At 30.3% G+C, this 18,115-nt stretch overlaps 2 protein-coding genes across 2 annotated transcripts in view; both read left to right on the top strand.

Annotated features, from left to right (window-relative positions):
- LOC139491720 (ribosomal protein S6 kinase 2 beta-like) overlaps nucleotides 1-12,632 on the top strand; it is a 30,708-nt gene extending 18,076 nt beyond the window's left edge. Inside the window, exons 18-21 of the mRNA XM_071279550.1 lie at nucleotides 861-937; nucleotides 5,475-5,592; nucleotides 6,587-6,721; nucleotides 7,108-12,632. Of these exons, the coding sequence (XP_071135651.1) occupies nucleotides 861-937; nucleotides 5,475-5,592; nucleotides 6,587-6,721; nucleotides 7,108-7,233 (456 nt within the window). The 3' untranslated portion in view covers nucleotides 7,234-12,632. The remainder of the gene's footprint in view (nucleotides 1-860; nucleotides 938-5,474; nucleotides 5,593-6,586; nucleotides 6,722-7,107) is intronic.
- A 3,158-nt stretch (nucleotides 12,633-15,790) lies between these two features.
- LOC139492922 (uncharacterized) lies at nucleotides 15,791-17,902 on the top strand. Its single transcript, XM_071281071.1, has 3 exons — nucleotides 15,791-16,342; nucleotides 16,599-17,860; nucleotides 17,896-17,902. The coding sequence occupies exons 1-3, from the start codon at nucleotides 15,791-15,793 to the stop codon at nucleotides 17,900-17,902; spliced, it is 1,821 nt and encodes a 606-aa protein (XP_071137172.1).
- The last annotated feature ends 213 nt before the right edge of the window (nucleotides 17,903-18,115 follow it).

Below are 18,115 nucleotides of genomic sequence, written 5' to 3'. Positions count from 1 at the left end.
TATGTTAAGTAATGTTATTAATAGCAACTGAAAGTGAAAATGTTTGTTAAAATTATTCTGCCAAAATGTGTTTGTCCTCTTGCATCGTGGAAAGAATATTGCAATAAGTTGTCAGGCTGTGTATAGACAGTTTGTAAATAACAGGGACAAGAAAAATATAGGTGGTTGGGCAGTTTTTAGTCTAAGCCATTAGAAGAGTGTTCAAATTATATGCATGGTCATGGGCTACTAAAAAAAGTGTGTATCCCAACCTTCAAAAGTGTGTTTATTTCTTGAGTTGATCATACTAAATTGCACTGGTTACATTCTTTTTAGACGGGTACAGTTTCATATTTAACGTCTAAGGTAAGAGTAGACTTTAGTATAGTCACCCACCTGAGGATTTGGGAGTGTGTAATACACCTACAGGGAGAGTGATATCTCAGTGTGTTGGGGTCTGACATTGTGTGATTTATCTACTCTTACTGTATTCAGAACTACATTTTCAAAAGACTATAAAATTTTATCCAAATACCTTGGAAAGGTCTAAACTGTCGTTATTCTATAATAATTATAAATCATAGTCTTTATATACAACTGTAAAAGTCAGATTTGTATAATGAGTATTGTACAGTTCAATTAAAAGAATATATATAGATAAAAAAAAATGCATGTTTAATAAATAATTTGCATGAATAAAAGTTCAGGAAAAGCCCTTAGGGTTTTAGTTAAGTAGAATATACATAATATTATAGGCATCTAGTCCTGGTCTTTTTCAATTAAATGTTGTAATAATATGTATGTTAACCAAAAGTGAATTGTGGACTTGTTTTTAAATAATTTGACTGCAATCATTACCGTTATATGTCTTTATTTTTAAGGTGCTAAAAAGACAGGGGTATGATGCAGCCTGTGATATCTGGAGTTTGGGTGTATTGTTATATACCATGTTAGCAGGGTGAGTACTCACTGTGTATACCTGGGGAAAACTTGACAAGTACACTCCATTTCTACTTGGGGTGGGGGGGCTACAAGTACACTCCATTTCTACCAGGGGGAACTTTACTAGTACATCCCATTTCTACTGGGGGGAACTTAACATTTACAAGTACACTTCATTTCACTGGGGGGGGAATTTTACAAGTACACTTCATTTCTACTTGGGGGGAAAACTTTACAAGTACTCTCCATTTCTCCCAGGCGAAAACTAAACAAGTACTCTCCATTTCCACAGTGTGAAAACTTAACAACTAAATTCTATTCCTGCCATGAAAAAACTTAACCAAGTACACTACATTTCTACTGGGGGGGGGGGAGTTTTACAAGTACACTCCATTTCTACTTGGGGAAAACTTTACAAGTACACCTGATTTTTACTGGGGGGAAAACTTTACAAGTACACCCCATTTCTACTTGGGGGGGGGGGACTTTAAAAGTACACTCCATTTCAACTTGAGACAAAACTTTACACATGCACCCCATTTCTACAAGAGGAAAACTTTACAAGTAAACTCCATTTTTACAAGGGGATAATTTTACACACAAAAGTACACACAATTTTTTAAGGGGAAAACTGAACAAATACACTCCATACCATGGAAAAACTTTACAAGTACCTTGTATTTGTATTAGGGGGGAAAATACAAGTCAAAGGTCAAAATTGTTCTAGGAGTCTTAGAACACATGAGACAATGTCCTACAATAAAATGGGGAAAACATGAATAAGTATTTGCACCTTTTATATTCTGATAATTCAACCAAAGTTTTTACATCAAGATAAAAGCATTAAAGGTATGAGAAAAAGACATCAAACAATCATTCCTGGTTTCCATTCTCAATTATCCTGATAATTCATACAAAGTTTTTACATCAAGATAAAAGCATTAAAGGTATGAGAAAAAGACATCAAACAATCATTCCTGGTTTCCATTCTCAATTATCCTGATAATTCATACAAAGTTTTTACATCAAGATAAAAGCATTAAAGGTATGAGAAAAAGACATCAAACAATCATTCTTGGTTTCTATTCTCAATTATCCTGATAATTCATACAAAGTTTTTACATCAAGATAAAACCATTAAAGGTATGAGAAAAAGACATCAAACAATCATTCTTGGTTTCCATTCTCAATTATCCTGATAATTCATACAAAGTTTTTACATCAAGATAAAACCATTAAAGGTATGAGAAAAAGACATCAAACAATCATTCCTGGTTTCCATTCTCAATTATCCTGATAATTCATACAAAGTTTTTACATCAAGATAAAACCATTAAAGGTATGAGAAAAAGACATCAAACAATCATTCCTGGTTTCCATTCTCAATTATCCTGATAATTCATACAAAGTTTTTACATCAAGATAAAAGCATTAAAGGTATGAGAAAAAGACATCAAACAATCATTCCTGGTTTCCATTCTCAATTATCCTGATAATTCATACAAAGTTTTTACATCAAGATAAAACCATTAAAGGTATGAGAAAAAGACATCAAACAATCATTCCTGGTTTCCATTCTCAATTATCCTGATAATTCATACAAAGTTTTTACATCAAGATAAAACCATTAAAGGTATGAGAAAAACACATCAAACAATCATTCCTGGTTTCTATTCTCAATTATCCTGATAATTCATACAAAGTTTTTACATCAAGATAAAACAATTAAAGGTATGAGAAAAACACATCAAACAATCATTACTGGTTTCTATTCTCAATTATCCTGATAATTCATACAAAGTTTTTACATCAAGATAAAAGCATTAAAGGTATGAGAAAAAGACATCAAACAATCATTCCTGGTTTCCATTCTCAATTATTCTGATAATTCATACAAAGTTTGTACATCAAGATAAAACCATTAAAGGTATGAGAAAAAGACATCAAACAATCATTCCTGGTTTCCATTCTCAATTATCCTGATAATTCATACAAAGTTTTTACATCAAGATAAAACCATTAAAGGTATGAGAAAAAGACATCAAACAATCATTCCTGGTTTCTATTCTCAATTATCCTGATAATTCATACAAAGTTTTTACATCAAGATAAAACCATTAAAGGTATGAGAAAAACACATCAAACAATCATTCCTGGTTTCTATTCTCAATTATCCTGATAATTCATACAAAGTTTTTACATCAAGATAAAAGCATTAAAGGTATGAGAAAAAGACATCAAACAATCATTCCTGGTTTCCATTCTCAATTATCCTGATAATTCATACAAAGTTTGTACATCAAGATAAAACCATTAAAGGTATGAGAAAAAGACATCAAACAATCATTCCTGGTTTCCATTCTCAATTATCCTGATAATTCATACAAAGTTTTTACATCAAGATAAAACCATTAAAGGTATGAGAAAAAGACATCAAACAATCATTCCTGGTTTCTATTCTCAATTATCCTGATAATTCATACAAAGTTTTTACATCAAGATAAAACCATTAAAGGTATGAGAAAAACACATCAAACAATCATTCCTGGTTTCTATTCTCAATTATCCTGATAATTCATACAAAGTTTTTACATCAAGATAAAAGCATTAAAGGTATGAGAAAAAGACATCAAACAATCATTCCTGGTTTCCATTCTCAATTATCCTGATAATTCATACAAAGTTTGTACATCAAGATAAAACTATTAAAGGTATGAGAAAAAGACATCAAACAATCATTCCTGGTTTCCATTCTCAATTATCCTGATAATTCATACAAAGTTTTTACATCAAGATAAAACCATTAAAGGTATGAGAAAAAGACATCAAACAATCATTCCTGGTTTCCATTCTCAATTATCCTGATAATTCATACAAAGTTTTTACATCAAGATAAAACCATTAAAGGTATGAGAAAAACACATCAAACAATCATTCCTGGTTTCCATTCTCAATTATCCTGATAATTCATACAAAGTTTTTACATCAAGATAAAACCATTAAAGGTATGAGGAAAAGACATCAAACAATCGTTCCTGGTTTCTATTCTCAATTATCCTGATAATTCATACAAAGTTTTTACATCAAGATAAAACCATTAAAGGTATGAGGAAAAGACATCAAACAATCATTCTTGGTTTCCATTCTCAATTATCCTGATAATTCATACAAAGTTTTTACATCAAGATAAAACCATTAAAGGTATGAGGAAAAGACATCAAACAATCATTCTTGGTTTCCATTCTCAATTATCCTGATAATTCATACAAAGTTTTTACATCAAGATAAAACCATTAAAGGTATGAGGAAAAGACATCAAACAATCATTCTTGGTTTCCATTCTCAATTATCCTGATAATTCATACAAAGTTTTTACATCAAGATAAAACCATTAAAGGTATGAGGAAAAGACATCAAACAATCATTCTTGGTTTCCATTCTCAATTATCCTGATAATTCATACAAAGTTTTTACATCAAGATAAAACCATTAAAGGTATGAGGAAAAGACATCAAACAATCATTCCTGGTTTCCATTCTCAATTATCCTGATAATTCATACAAAGTTTTTACATCAAGATAAAACCATTAAAGGTATGAGGAAAAGACATCAAACAATCATTCTTGGTTTCCATTCTCAATTATCCTGATAATTCATACAAAGTTTTTACATCAAGATAAAACCATTAAAGGTATGAGGAAAAGACATCAAACAATCATTCTTGGTTTCCATTCTCAATTATCCTGATAATTCATACAAAGTTTTTACATCAAGATAAAACCATTAAAGGTATGAGGAAAAGACATCAAACAATCATTCTTGGTTTCCATTCTCAATTATCCTGATAATTCATACAAAGTTTTTACATCAAGATAAAACCATTAAAGGTATGAGGAAAAGACATCAAACAATCATTCCTGGTTTCCATTCTCAATTATCCTGATAATTCATACAAAGTTTTTACATCAAGATAAAACCATTAAAGGTATGAGGAAAAGACATCAAACAATCATTCTTGGTTTCCATTCTCAATTATCCTGATAATTCATACAAAGTTTTTACATCAAGATAAAACCATTAAAGGTATGAGGAAAAGACATCAAACAATCATTCCTGGTTTCCATTCTCAATTATCCTGATAATTCATACAAAGTTTTTACATCAAGATAAAACCATTAAAGGTATGAGGAAAAGACATCAAACAATCATTCTTGGTTTCCATTCTCAATTATCCTGATAATTCATACAAAGTTTTTACATCAAGATAAAACCATTAAAGGTATGAGGAAAAGACATCAAACAATCATTCTTGGTTTCCATTCTCAATTTTATTCATTTTGATTGAACTTTGAAAAACAATAATATAACAATCAGGAACTACATAATCAGATGTATAAGTTCATCAGGTCAGAGTTCAGTCCCCTATACCATGTATACATAGTTCAATCATTTTAGTAATTGAAATATGTCAAATCACTTTGAAACTATAAAAATGGAATCGGTTAAAATTATACCTGCTGTTTTATTATGGTGTATGATTATGTTCATTACAGACATACTCCATTTGCAAATGGTCCAAATGACACCCCCAATGACATCTTGTCCCGGATTGGTGTTGGAAAGTTTAAAATTAGTGGTGGCAATTGGGATAGTGTATCAGAAGGAGCAAAGGTATGTTTATTGATGCTATTATACGAAATTTCCCTTTGATCTTACTGACTGATAATTTCCTTTCTCAGCGGAGTCGAGTGAATTGAAAATTTTTCGATAGAACTAAGAGAGTATGTTGCGTTGCTAATGAAATTGACTTGAAATTGACCATGCGTCATAGGTAAAATAGCAATAAACAGATGATCATTGGTCATCTCAACTCAATTGCTTTTCTCGCTTTTGCCGCACCGGCTCAAGCGAGAAAATTGGTCTCTTTGAGATTATCAACAATAATCTATAAATATCTCCTGAAAAATGCATCATCTTTTTAGATACATGAATGTAGGGTCCGTCTATAGCATGCTGTTCCGTGTGAGCCATGGTTCCATGTTGAAGACCTTACCTTGACCTATAATGGTTTACATTTACAAATTGTGACTTGGATAGCGAGTTGCCTCATTGGCACTCATACCACATCTTCTTATAGCCATTGAACTTAAGATGGTACCCAACACCTTAACCAAAAATTAATTTGGCTCGTTTAATTTTCATAAAATTTTGACAAAGTATTTACTTTGACCCTTTGACAAAAATATAAAAATTTCAAAAAATTTAAACCAATCGTTTTATTAGAAAAAATACACTGTTATATAGCAGTTCGACAAACACTTATTTTGATCATCAAGAAGCTTAATATTCCCTAAACAACACATCGTAATTAAAACGTTTATCTGATTTTACAAGAGTTATCTCCTTGTAGTGTTAGGTACCACCTTAATTGAAAATTCTTGTGACTTCTATTGAAAATTAATTTCACACGTATAATATCATTGCCAGCATTTATTTTTAGTGCCTAAACACATGAAGGTAAACAAATTGAAATAAAATTTCTGCAACATGTGAAAAAATATTCCCAGCTGTAAAATTCTGAAAAGGTATTCTTAGTTAAGTGGAAATATTGAAATTCAACAACTTTATACATGAGAAACTGATGAACAAATGTTTGTGATTTCAGGATTTGGTACAAAAAATGTTACATGTTGATCCATCGAGGCGTCTCTCTGCTACCCAAGTGCTCAATCATCCATGGATTGCTCAGCGAGAAGATTTGTCAGATAAACAATTGATATTAAATGGACCTACACTTAAGGTAAGACTTGCAGCAAATCCATCCCATTGTCACCTTCTCATTGAAGTACTGAAGGGTGATTTGCTGCTGAAATCATAAACAACATTGTCACAAGTTAGGTCTATTTCTAGAGATGATTTATACTTAATCAAATGAAAATCAGTATTAGATGAATAAACTAAAAAGTGCCTTTCATGTGTATAGACTCAATTTGTAAAAAGTTTTTTGTGCATTTTCCATTTTGCAAAAAAAGTAAATAAGTGAAAATTTTACCATTTACAGAATAATCATAATGTAGTTATTATTACAAGGAACATTCTGAAATAAACAGTTTAATACAATGTCACTATTTTTTTTAATTTAAATTAGCAATGATCATATTATACAGAACCATTATCTATTTACAGGGTGAAGTTAGGGCTATGTTCAATGCTCTCAACAATTCGCCAAAGCCTGTTCTAGAACCAGTTGGTGCCTCCCGTTTAGCACAAAGACGAGGCAAGAATAGGTCAAACAGTTCTACAGCAGTGTGATTGTCTTCCTAGCATGGTCATACTAACCTTCAGGACTCATGATCAGATGTGTGTTGACCAAATCAACAACAATCTGTACTTTATCAGCCATTTCAGTAAAAAGGGAAAGACAGGTTACAATGTAAATACAGATAGTGCCACTTTTCTCAGACTGACATTTCTTTGCATCGTGTATATTGAACCCTGAAATAAAACGTGGACATTTGTTTATCAGGTGTTAATGTTTAATTAGATAAGCAAATGTCCATGTATTATACAGGATAGTACTATGTGTAGGTGAAAAGGAACAGTATGTCAATTATAAGGCTAACTAAAGTCTCAAATTCATTGTTCACTGAAACATTTCCATAACTTTTTTTTCTCTTCAAAAAGTTGATTATATTTTTATCCAAATTTTTGAAGCAACCATTCTTACCAAGGTCTACATGTCTTGTTCAAGTACCTGATAAAAATCAGGAGTATTTGATTTCTGGTATGTTTGTATTTGTAATTAGGCTTTTAAAATTTCAATTACTACCAAAATAGAAATATGACAGTTTGTTAGTTTCTCCCATGTTATATGATCAAATATTTGTTCCAACTTTATTGTTTATATGTTATAAGGATTTTTTTCTCACTAAAATTGTTATATTTTATGGTCAATTTTTTTGAAATTTTTCACATTGTTTTATATTATAAAATGCTTCCATATTTATATAACATTTATTTATTAGATAATACTATAGAAATACTGTAACTAGATTGCTTTAGGTTCTGGCTACGATGGCCTTGATGACTATCTGACGAAATCATACCTCATGACGCACATCATTCACAACAGGAGAGCAAAAGCCTACTTCAGGTCTCGGATATGATAACCTTGATGGCTGTCTACTCTGAAGAAACCATACCTCACTAAGCTCTCCATTCAGTATAGGGAGCAAGCATGTGATGGCCATATATTACATGCATTATTTACTCAGATACTAGTAGATTTACTACTTATACAAAAATAGAAGTATTTGACTTGCATTGTAAATTGCATTGTTTTAATTTTATATGATTAATCCTAAATACAACTTGCATAATAACCAGTTAGATTTAAACTATGTGTTATGATGAATTAATAACTAGGTTTATTCAAGCGTTCTGCGTGGTAAACACTGAGTGAAAATACCTCTGAAACCATCACTGTGTTTAAATCTTTTCAAGGAACAGGCCTGAACATTTTTTGTACCATTAGGTTTTTTCCTTTAATGATATAACAAAAGACTAACAAGCAAGATTATCGCTAGGACCTTAAGATATTTCAATAGTATCATGAATATATTAAATAAAGTTTTATATTTCCAAAAACAATATTTTAAGCTTTTTTGTAACACTATACTTTTTCTGTTAATATAAAAGGTAGCATTCCTGAATACTAATTGTAAATTAAAAGATATAAGAATATTATATTATATAAGTTTAATTTTTGTATTTAAGAGTTATTCTGTGACTGAATGGTTTGAGTGTAAGGTGGTACCGGTGAGAGAGAGATAATTTAAAGGACATTTCAACATATCCCTTGTTTAAATTTTGTTGTCTAGACGAGAAATATCAACGATAATGTATTAAACATTTATGAATAACATAAAGATTACCTGACGACATGTTCATGTTTTTCTCTACAAACTTCAGTTAGCTTAAATTATTTATAATTTCAAAACATTTAAATTAATATTCAGAATGGAAATGGGGAATATTTAACTTAATTTTTGTGTGTGTGCATTTAAACAAATGTTATTCAACTTTGATGTGTTTATCAAATGCTTGTTATACATATTTTTTTATAAATTGTTTTCACATTAGTATTACCGTATTTTACCATTTTATACACTATGATACTGTTTGGATGTGAGTGGATTTGTTAGTTACTTTAATTAAACACATGTAGAAGGAATGATTTTTGAAACTATTATTTGAGATCTTTTGAAAGCTTAGGACTCCTAAAATCTTAAACAATTGTATTCTTGTTTTATCCGACTGATTTCCGTTATTTTTTTATAAGCATTTCATGTAGTATGTTGTATTAGATTATGAATCAACACAGTCTTACAATCTTCCTGAATAATCATGAAACATTTGCCACTGAACATAACTGGAAACAACAATCAACTTATCCTATCTTAATATGAACAGTAATAGAAGAAATATTTAAAATTTTCTTTTTTGGGGGGAAATAAATTCTGTACATAAAAAAAAAGTCTTTTTCAGTTTCAGCTTATACTGAAAATCTACATTTCAGTTTTCAAATATAGTGTCCAATCAGTTTTGACTTGTTAATCAAAATTCTTTTGCATAATAGTTATAAATAGGTCTAAAATTCCATGTATAACAAACAACTCACAAATTGTATGGATATGAAATATTTGAGTTTCGACTTATTTTAACAGTGCATAACTTTAGAGAGGTAAGAGTGATACCATAATAGTATTACAACATAAGCTTCACTTCCATTTATGCCAAAGTAATAATAAATAACAGTTTTCAATTTGCTCAGAATTCCTTCATTTAATGTGTGTTGTTAACATTGATGTACATTAGTGCTATTTGTATTTTGGTGAAGATATTAAAATGAATTACTTACCTTTTATGACAACACTCTAAGAATATAGAAGTCTTCTTACCAAGTGGTCAATAATTTTCATATTGTATTATTATAGGGGCTGTTTAAAAAAGAAATTTAGTTGAAGTAAGAATTTCTCAGATTAAGAGTGTCATAATAGACGGTGCCAGATCCATAACTTTTAATTAGGGGTGGGGTGGAGTGGGGATGGCATCTGACTGCCATAAGAGGAGACCCGCTACAGTCATCCTTCAGTGATACCTTAATGAAACAAACTACCAACCAGGGCAAGAATAAAAAAAATGTACATCTAACCTAGAATATTCATGATTGCAATGATTAATTTAAATCATGTATTCTAAACCTTGCCACACCAACGACCATACTACTGTAATAAAAATATTGTCTTAATTTTAGAAAGAGATAAAGCATTTTTGATATGGGAAGACATTAGTTTCTCATAAAATCTTGACAAAATTTAGAAAAATGAAACTGAGCAAGGGGTCTCACCTTACAGAGAATAATAAGTATTTGCTTTCTTTTTTGTTGAAACTTATTGAAACCCGTGAAAAACCATACATAGACTGTTAGACTTCCTACAACCATAGCTCATACTCCACATTATTAATTTACTTATTTCCTTTATCTCTGATGTTCTTTGTCAGGTAACTCACTGTGCCATACAAATATAAGAAAATCTTTAAATTATTGAATGTTTAGTCTCTTAAGATCATAGGTACAAGAGGAAGCTTAATGGTGTATTGGAGGCTGTTTACAATAAAAATCAGTTGCTACTGTTTTAGAAATTTAAAAACTTAACCACAACCTTTTTTGGTTGAAAAAGTGTTTTGTCACATTGAAGATTGCTTGTCTAACAACAGCTTTATAAAGTTAATTTTAAGTATGGAAATAGGTTGTAAAGTAACTAGCAGCTGATCCAATTTAATCAGGTCATATTGAGAGCTATTTACATTGTTATTGTCCAAATTCTAATTAGGCAACTTCATAATATTTAATTTGATTTTTAGCCAGCCATTTTTGATTGATCAGCTTTTACTTCCTTAAAATAGCTCCTGTGAAAGGAATAGAATCTGAAAAGATTTGATCAATGATTGAAAGAAAGTACAGATGAGAATTGATATACATTATGTCAAGTATGAAAGACTAGCCTGCAAGAGTGAATCAGTTGATTTGAGCACAAGTGATCGTATTTTTTTCTCTCCACATACATGTATTACATTTAAGACAACTCTTAAGCAGGGCTTTTGAATTAGTAATGATCACTTAGCATATGATAAGATTTTCTTTTTTTTTTCTAACTATTGTATTTTTATACAATTTTCATTCTTTATAAAATATATATCTTGTAAAAAGGAAATGACAACATTCAAGTGAGAGAAAAAAAGAAGTTTTCTGACAGTTGAAATACATATTTGGCCAATGCTTCCAACAAAAAAAATCTTGAATGGACAATAGTATTAAAAACATTTGCATAATATTGGTGGGAAAATGAAAATGTCTTCATTATACGGATTTAAACAAAAGTTTTATGAAAAGAGAAGATAATTTCAGGTGTGTTTGCAATTAAGATGTTTGGTATTTTTTCACTTACTTGATGCATTTATTATATTTTTTTGTGTATCTTTAACCTATCTTCTAGAATCTTTAATATAAATGCATTTTGTCTCTTGTATCCTAAAAACATTTTTTGGCGCTTGAGTTTTATTTTGAATCGTGTTTTTTGATAACTTACATAATGTTACTAGTATATTTGTTTTACTTACATGCATCATATAGTGCTAATATTAAGTGCTTTTTTGTTACAATGGCTCCCATATATGATTTATAGAACAAAAAATATTTATAGGTGTATTTTGTGCTGTCTAGTATTTATAGTTTTTTGTACATGTATCTGTAGATTCCCCATCACACGGTGCTGTATTTTGGTTTTTAAGCGAGAAAAACAAACTTAAGTTACTGCCAAGAATAGAGGAGTGGTAAATGCTGTAACTATTTTTGATAGAATTTCCTGACACTTAAAAGAAATCCAACTAAGTTCTGTATGCAAAATATATATAGACTTTTTAGTATGTAGGTAATACTTTTGTAAGTTTATATAAATTTTGGAAACCAGTTTTCTGTTAATTCTGGCAGTTAAGTTAGCTCTAATGTGTATGAATTTTCTTCTCAATATTTTTGGCACAGCCAATATTTTTATGTGGGGAATATTTTCAGATTTTTTTCTGGAAGAAGATACTGCAAAAATAAAGAGATATTGAATAAGAAAGTGAGAATTGTTTTGCAAAGTAAGCGTTTTTGTGAAAAACTCTGGTTAAATTGGTATATTAAGTTATAAAATTATATAAATAAAAATAATATTTATTCTTGATTGATGTGCTAAATATTGAAAATGACTTTGAAATGCTGTATTTAAAACATTTTGAGAGGGAGAGAGAAAAAAATAAGGTTTTGTAAGTATTGGAAATAACATGAACAACTTTAAGAATTTATGATGGAGATGTTTCAACAAGTTAGAACAGCACTGAATTTCTTCTTGCATTGATCATTTGATTGAAGTCGGAAGATGATAATTTTTAAGCTCACATTAATACTTAAGTATAATACCACAAGCATTAAGAAAACATTGTATCCTCCTGCAAGAACTACAGCCCAGTGTGATGGTCAGAGAAGATGCTAAGCTCTATTTTTGTAATAAAATATCATTGTTATTCTGTATTTGTTATTGTAAAAATATCATTCATTCAGAGGACGTATCAATACTTACTAAATAATAAAATAGTTCTCAAACGTTGGCTAGTATTATTTTTGGCAATTTCTTTATACAAGACTTCAGGGTCAGATCCAGCCATTTTAAAAGGGGGGGTTCCAACTATATGTCCCCATTCAAATGCATTGATTGTCCAAAAAAAAGGGGGGTGGAACCCTCCCCCTGGATCTGCCACTGGACTTATTTATGATGTATGGATTATCAGGTTGTCTGCATATTGATACTGTAAAATATCAGTTACGAGTCACAATGAAGCTTTTGTCAAGTTCAAAAAGAAGCTTTTTGTCAAGTTCAAAAAGCTTCATTACATTATGAATATGATGAAAATCTATTAATCAATATATCGTATTGTATTTGTGTATTTTGCATGATAGAAATAAGTGTGTTTCTTTATTTCACCAACAAAATAGAGGAGGACTTTATAACTTTAGGTCAAATTTATCAACGTTGGTTTAGCATTTATGACGTAGGTGATATGTCCAGGTCATAGTTATTTAGGCAGGGTTAACATATTTGATGTCTCAAAGCTGTTATTTGCAATTTTATGAAGAGCTGAGTAGAGTGATTCAGATAGTGTGAACACATAATATTAGTTACATAGTAACTTCGCTTCGCTCTCACCCCATATGGAATTTACTGACCCCATATATATCATATTAGGTCACTAACACACTATGTAACGAATTTATCTTACCAACTATCTTTATTTGTTGAATTAAGACTAGAGTTGTCTCATTTGCTATCATAACACATCTCCTTATTTCTATATTAAAGTGTTAAAGTGTTCAATTTTAAGAATCTTCTTTAATTGGTCTGCACTAAAAAAATATTGCAAACAATAACTATTTATTATCAACAACCGTGATATAACAATATTAAACATAACTTTCAATACTTTTAAATAATCAAACAGTGCCAAAGTCGTAAATTCACTACTTACTGTGTATTGAATTAAGCCCCGCCTCCCTACTAACCTAATATTGAATATACACGGTCTCCACGGGGTCGATTTTAACCAATCATATTCCTAGAAATGTATAAGAGGTAAGATAATGTATAATATTTTGTAACTCTGCTTCTTTGCAGAGGCAGATTTAGGGGGGGGGGGCAGGCCCCCCCCCCCCCTATTTTAAGAAAAAAAATGGTTGCTTATATAGGGAATCACTAAAGCGTGACGAAATCGGGGCCCCTCTTAGGCAGTCAGTGGTCCCCCACTTATGAAATTTTCTGGATCCGCCACTGTTTTGGTCATGCACTTTCTATCACAGGTAACTGCAACATTTATATTAAACTACTTGCAATTAAGTCTCTGTCTTTGTTCTTAGAAACATGAATAAAAAAGAACTGTTGTCTATTAGAGCAAGAAGGCGGAGAAAAAATAGAGGTCTGATGGGAGGCATGCCAGAAGAATGCAATTCAACTAAATATTAATATGCAAACTGCCTTTCCAAACTTGTGGCAGCAAGATGCTGTCTCTTAATTGATAAAGATCCTTTGTCACACAGTATAACTTTACAACATAAAATTGAGAATGTGTCAAAGGGACACATCCCACTAAAGAGTTAACAAATTTAAAAAAACAACTACTAAAGGCCGGCAACCGGTCTTAAACACAGCAAGAAAATATTGCACCTGGAGGCAAACTTCAGCTGGCCCCTAAACAAAAATGTGTACTAGTTTAGTGTAAATGGACGTCATACTAAACTCAAAAGCATATAATGAACTCAAATTTAAAAAAAACATGCATTCCCTTATTTATTTGTTCTCCAAAAGTTTACATTTTATTCACCTTTTGAGTAGCATAAATGACAAAACAAAATTGGTGCATTCTGCTCAACACTCCATTTTCTGTGAAGTAATATTGCTATTAATCTGCTAGGTTTATTAAGTTTTGAAACATGAACTTACTGCCCCATGTATGGTCTACAGCATTTCAATGTTTTCTCTATGGATCAACCCAATCCCCCCCAATTTTTTTTTTTAAATAAACACCGACTTTAAGCCTTCAGAGCAATCTAGAACTACAATATTTCCAGTTCTTTATCTCCAGGTAATTTTGTATACATGCATTACAAAGAGACTCATCGATACCAAAATTTCCTTTACTAAATCTAAAGTGCTCTCGTAGAAACATTTCTGCTTTAATGAGCATGATTTAATTTAGATGAACAGTGTCTTGTAATTGTTGCATAAACTAAACGATGATCCCTACCATGGACATCTCTCAATCATCATATACATACAGTTGACCTGTTACTTACAGTATCCGTGAATTATACTTACAGTTACATATGGACCGATTATTTATGATTATGTGAAATAAGGAGGTGTGGTATGGTTGCCTTTAAGACAAACTTAGAGGTCTGTAGATGGCCTTTTACAATGAACAAATCTAATTTACCATCGGTTTTCCAGTGGCAGTCCAAATTCCCCGACCTTCATTTCGGACAGCTTCTATTACACAGAAGGGGGTGGGGACAATACCTTTTTATGTTGGCCTTTTTCAAGGCGTTGTTAACTGCTTACTGAGATACATTTAAACTGTTAACTTTTTTCCACCCACTTTTATTATCAGCATTTTTGCATTTGTTGTTAACTGTTTTTGTCAAAATCGAGGTGTTGTTAACATGTTAACGGACCTATTGCCCTATTGCCACACAATATACCACTCCTTTAGCCCCCCCCCACAAACAAAAAATTATCTTCAATTTTTGACCCCCCCATTTTAAAGAAAAAAAACCCTTTTTACATCCAAAATAAAAATTTTACCAACATTTTTTGTGTGATTTTTAACTTCAAAATTAAGAAGAAAAAAAACACACTTTGTATTTATACCCCCCATAAAAAAAATAAAAAAAATTTTTTGTAAAGAGCACACCAAAACCTTAATCCTGGTTTTTTTTTATAAAACTCATTTTTTCCCCTAAGGGGAGTAGTATAGTACTTGAACGACTCCAGCACCCCCCTCCAAAAAAAAAAATTTGACCCCCAAAAAATTACCCTCATTTCAAGTAAAAGAGCCCTAAATTTTCATAAAAAAAAAAGTAAAAAAAAAAAAGCAAAAAAACACCCCAAAAAACACCAAATTTTCTTACTCCCAAAAAAAACCCGGGATAACAGGCAGAGAAAGAATTCTGTGGGATTTAAGAGAAAAATAAAAAAATCAATTTTTACTTTAAAAAATGAAACAACCTACAGCTCCTGATTTATATCCAGAATTACCTATAGAAGATGGACAAAACTATAGATTACAAAAAATTTCAGAAATAGAAAATTCTTTAAAAAATGAAAGAGACAAAAGAAATTCTTTATATAAAAAATATAAAAGAGGAGTAAACTTTACAGATGGAATAGATACAACTTTAATTTCAGCATCAGTTATTTCTGCAGGTATAGGTATTGCTATTCCTATTTTATTACCTTTACAGATTACAGCAGTCGCATGCGGTAGTGTTGGGGGTGTAATAAAATTAATAAGAAGAAAGCTTACTTCAAAAGCTAAAAAACATTATGAAATAAAAACTTTAGCAGAGTGTAAATTAAATAGTATTAAAGATTTAATTTCTAGATCTTTAACTGACAATAAAATAAGTGAAGAAGAATTTAAACTTATTTTAGAAGAACTAGAAAAATTTAATGAGATGAAAAAAAATTTAAAAATGGCAAATTTAAAAACTTCAAAAAGTTTACCAGAAGATGAAAGAAAAAAAATTATAGAAGAAACAGAAAATAGAGTAAGAAATGAAATAAAAAAAAAAATGGAAAATCTATAATTTTTATAAACAAAATAACTTTAGTTGAAAATCACCACTATGTGAACGTGGGAAATCCACCAAACTATGAATCAATTTTTAATTAAATAAATGGATGAAGAAACAAAAGAAAAATTAGTAAAAAATGTAAAAATAATGTTAAATAAAAAATTTAATTATTTTTATCTTAAGTTGTTTTTAACAGGTTCTTTTTATTGTTTATTATCTAATATTTTAGATGAATAAAATGGCTGAAGGAGGTTATGAGTTTGATAATCCTGAGTTTAAAAATAATGATTATGATGAAGAAGAAGAAGAAGAAACGTCTTTTCAAGATGATGAAGAGTTTCAAAATAATATAAATAAGGAATTTGAAAAATCAAGAGATTTATCAGAAAATGAAGCTAAAATTCGTGAAAAAGAAACTACAAAAAAAATGATTAAACAATTTTATAAAAAAAATGGTGAAACTACACGTAATGAAGTAGGTTTTTTTGTTAGGGAAGATCATAATGAAAGACAAATCTTATATGTAAAAGATGAAAAGGGTAATAATATTGCATTAACGTATTTTAAAAAAGGAGTATTAAAGTTTTATAAATTTAGTACTCTTCAAAAAGAATACGGTGTTAATTTTGTCAGGGATATTTTAGGTGTAGATGATTATAAAATATCTGATTATTTAAAAGAAGGTAGATCAGTGTTTCAAGATTTTCAAAAAAAGATAAAAGCACCAATTCGTGAACTCGATAATATAGAAATTCCATTACAAGAAATATCTACACAACAAGAAGGACAAGAATTATTAGAAATAGCAAGTAATGAAGAAACACATGTGAAAGAAATAGAAACTTCATTTATTGAACAAGGAACATATTTCATAAATGAAGAAACACAAACATATATGACAAAAAGAGAGATGGATGGTATAATCAGTGCAATGACATCAGTAAAAGAAGAGATTGCAAATGAATTAACAAAACTGAATGAAACAAATAAAGACTTAGCAAAAGAAAATGCCAAATTAGAACAAGCTAAAGAAGACAATGATGAATTTCAAATAGATAGAATAAGTAGTCGAATAAGAGAGTTAGAATCTGAGAGAAGTGCAAGACTAGAAGTAATTAATATTAATAAAGAGAAACTACGTAGTCAAGTGAACAGATTTAAACAAACAATACATAAAATGTTAAACGAAGACAAAACATTAGGTGAAAGAATAAGAACATTATTCAGAGAACAAGGAATAACAATAGTTAGTGTTTTAACTGCTTTTGGAATGATTATTGGTGTTATTGTTGAGGCATTTACTGGTTCTCCTTCTCCTTCTCCTTCTCCTCCATCAAAAGGTGGTGGTGTACAAGACTGGATAAAAAAACAATTAAAAAATCTTGGAAAATTATTATCTTTTCTTGCAGGAAAATTAGCAGCTGCATTACCAGGTATTATAGGTTCTATTGTTTCTTGGTTATTGTCTGCAACAAAAGACGTAGTAAATTGGTTTGCAAACAACTTATGGGCATTGCTTATTTTAGTTGTTAGTTTATTGTTTACTGCTGCTAGAGATTATTTGAAAAAATAAAGTGCTGTAAATCCTATTACAATACTTACAAATATTATTGCTTGTTTATTATCTTCATGATCTTCATGTTCAATTTTTTTTATTGGATCTATTTTTGGTTCTTTAGGCTCTTCAGGTTTTATAGGTTCTTGTGGTTTTACAGGTTCTTTTGGTTTAAAATCAACATGATCAAA

Source organism: Mytilus edulis, chromosome 10 (assembly GCF_963676685.1).
Source record: "Mytilus edulis chromosome 10, xbMytEdul2.2, whole genome shotgun sequence".
Classification (NCBI taxonomy): Eukaryota; Metazoa; Mollusca; class Bivalvia; order Mytilida; family Mytilidae; genus Mytilus; species Mytilus edulis.
Note: the sequence above shows the minus strand (reverse complement) of the source record. Positions and strands in the feature narration are given on the sequence as shown.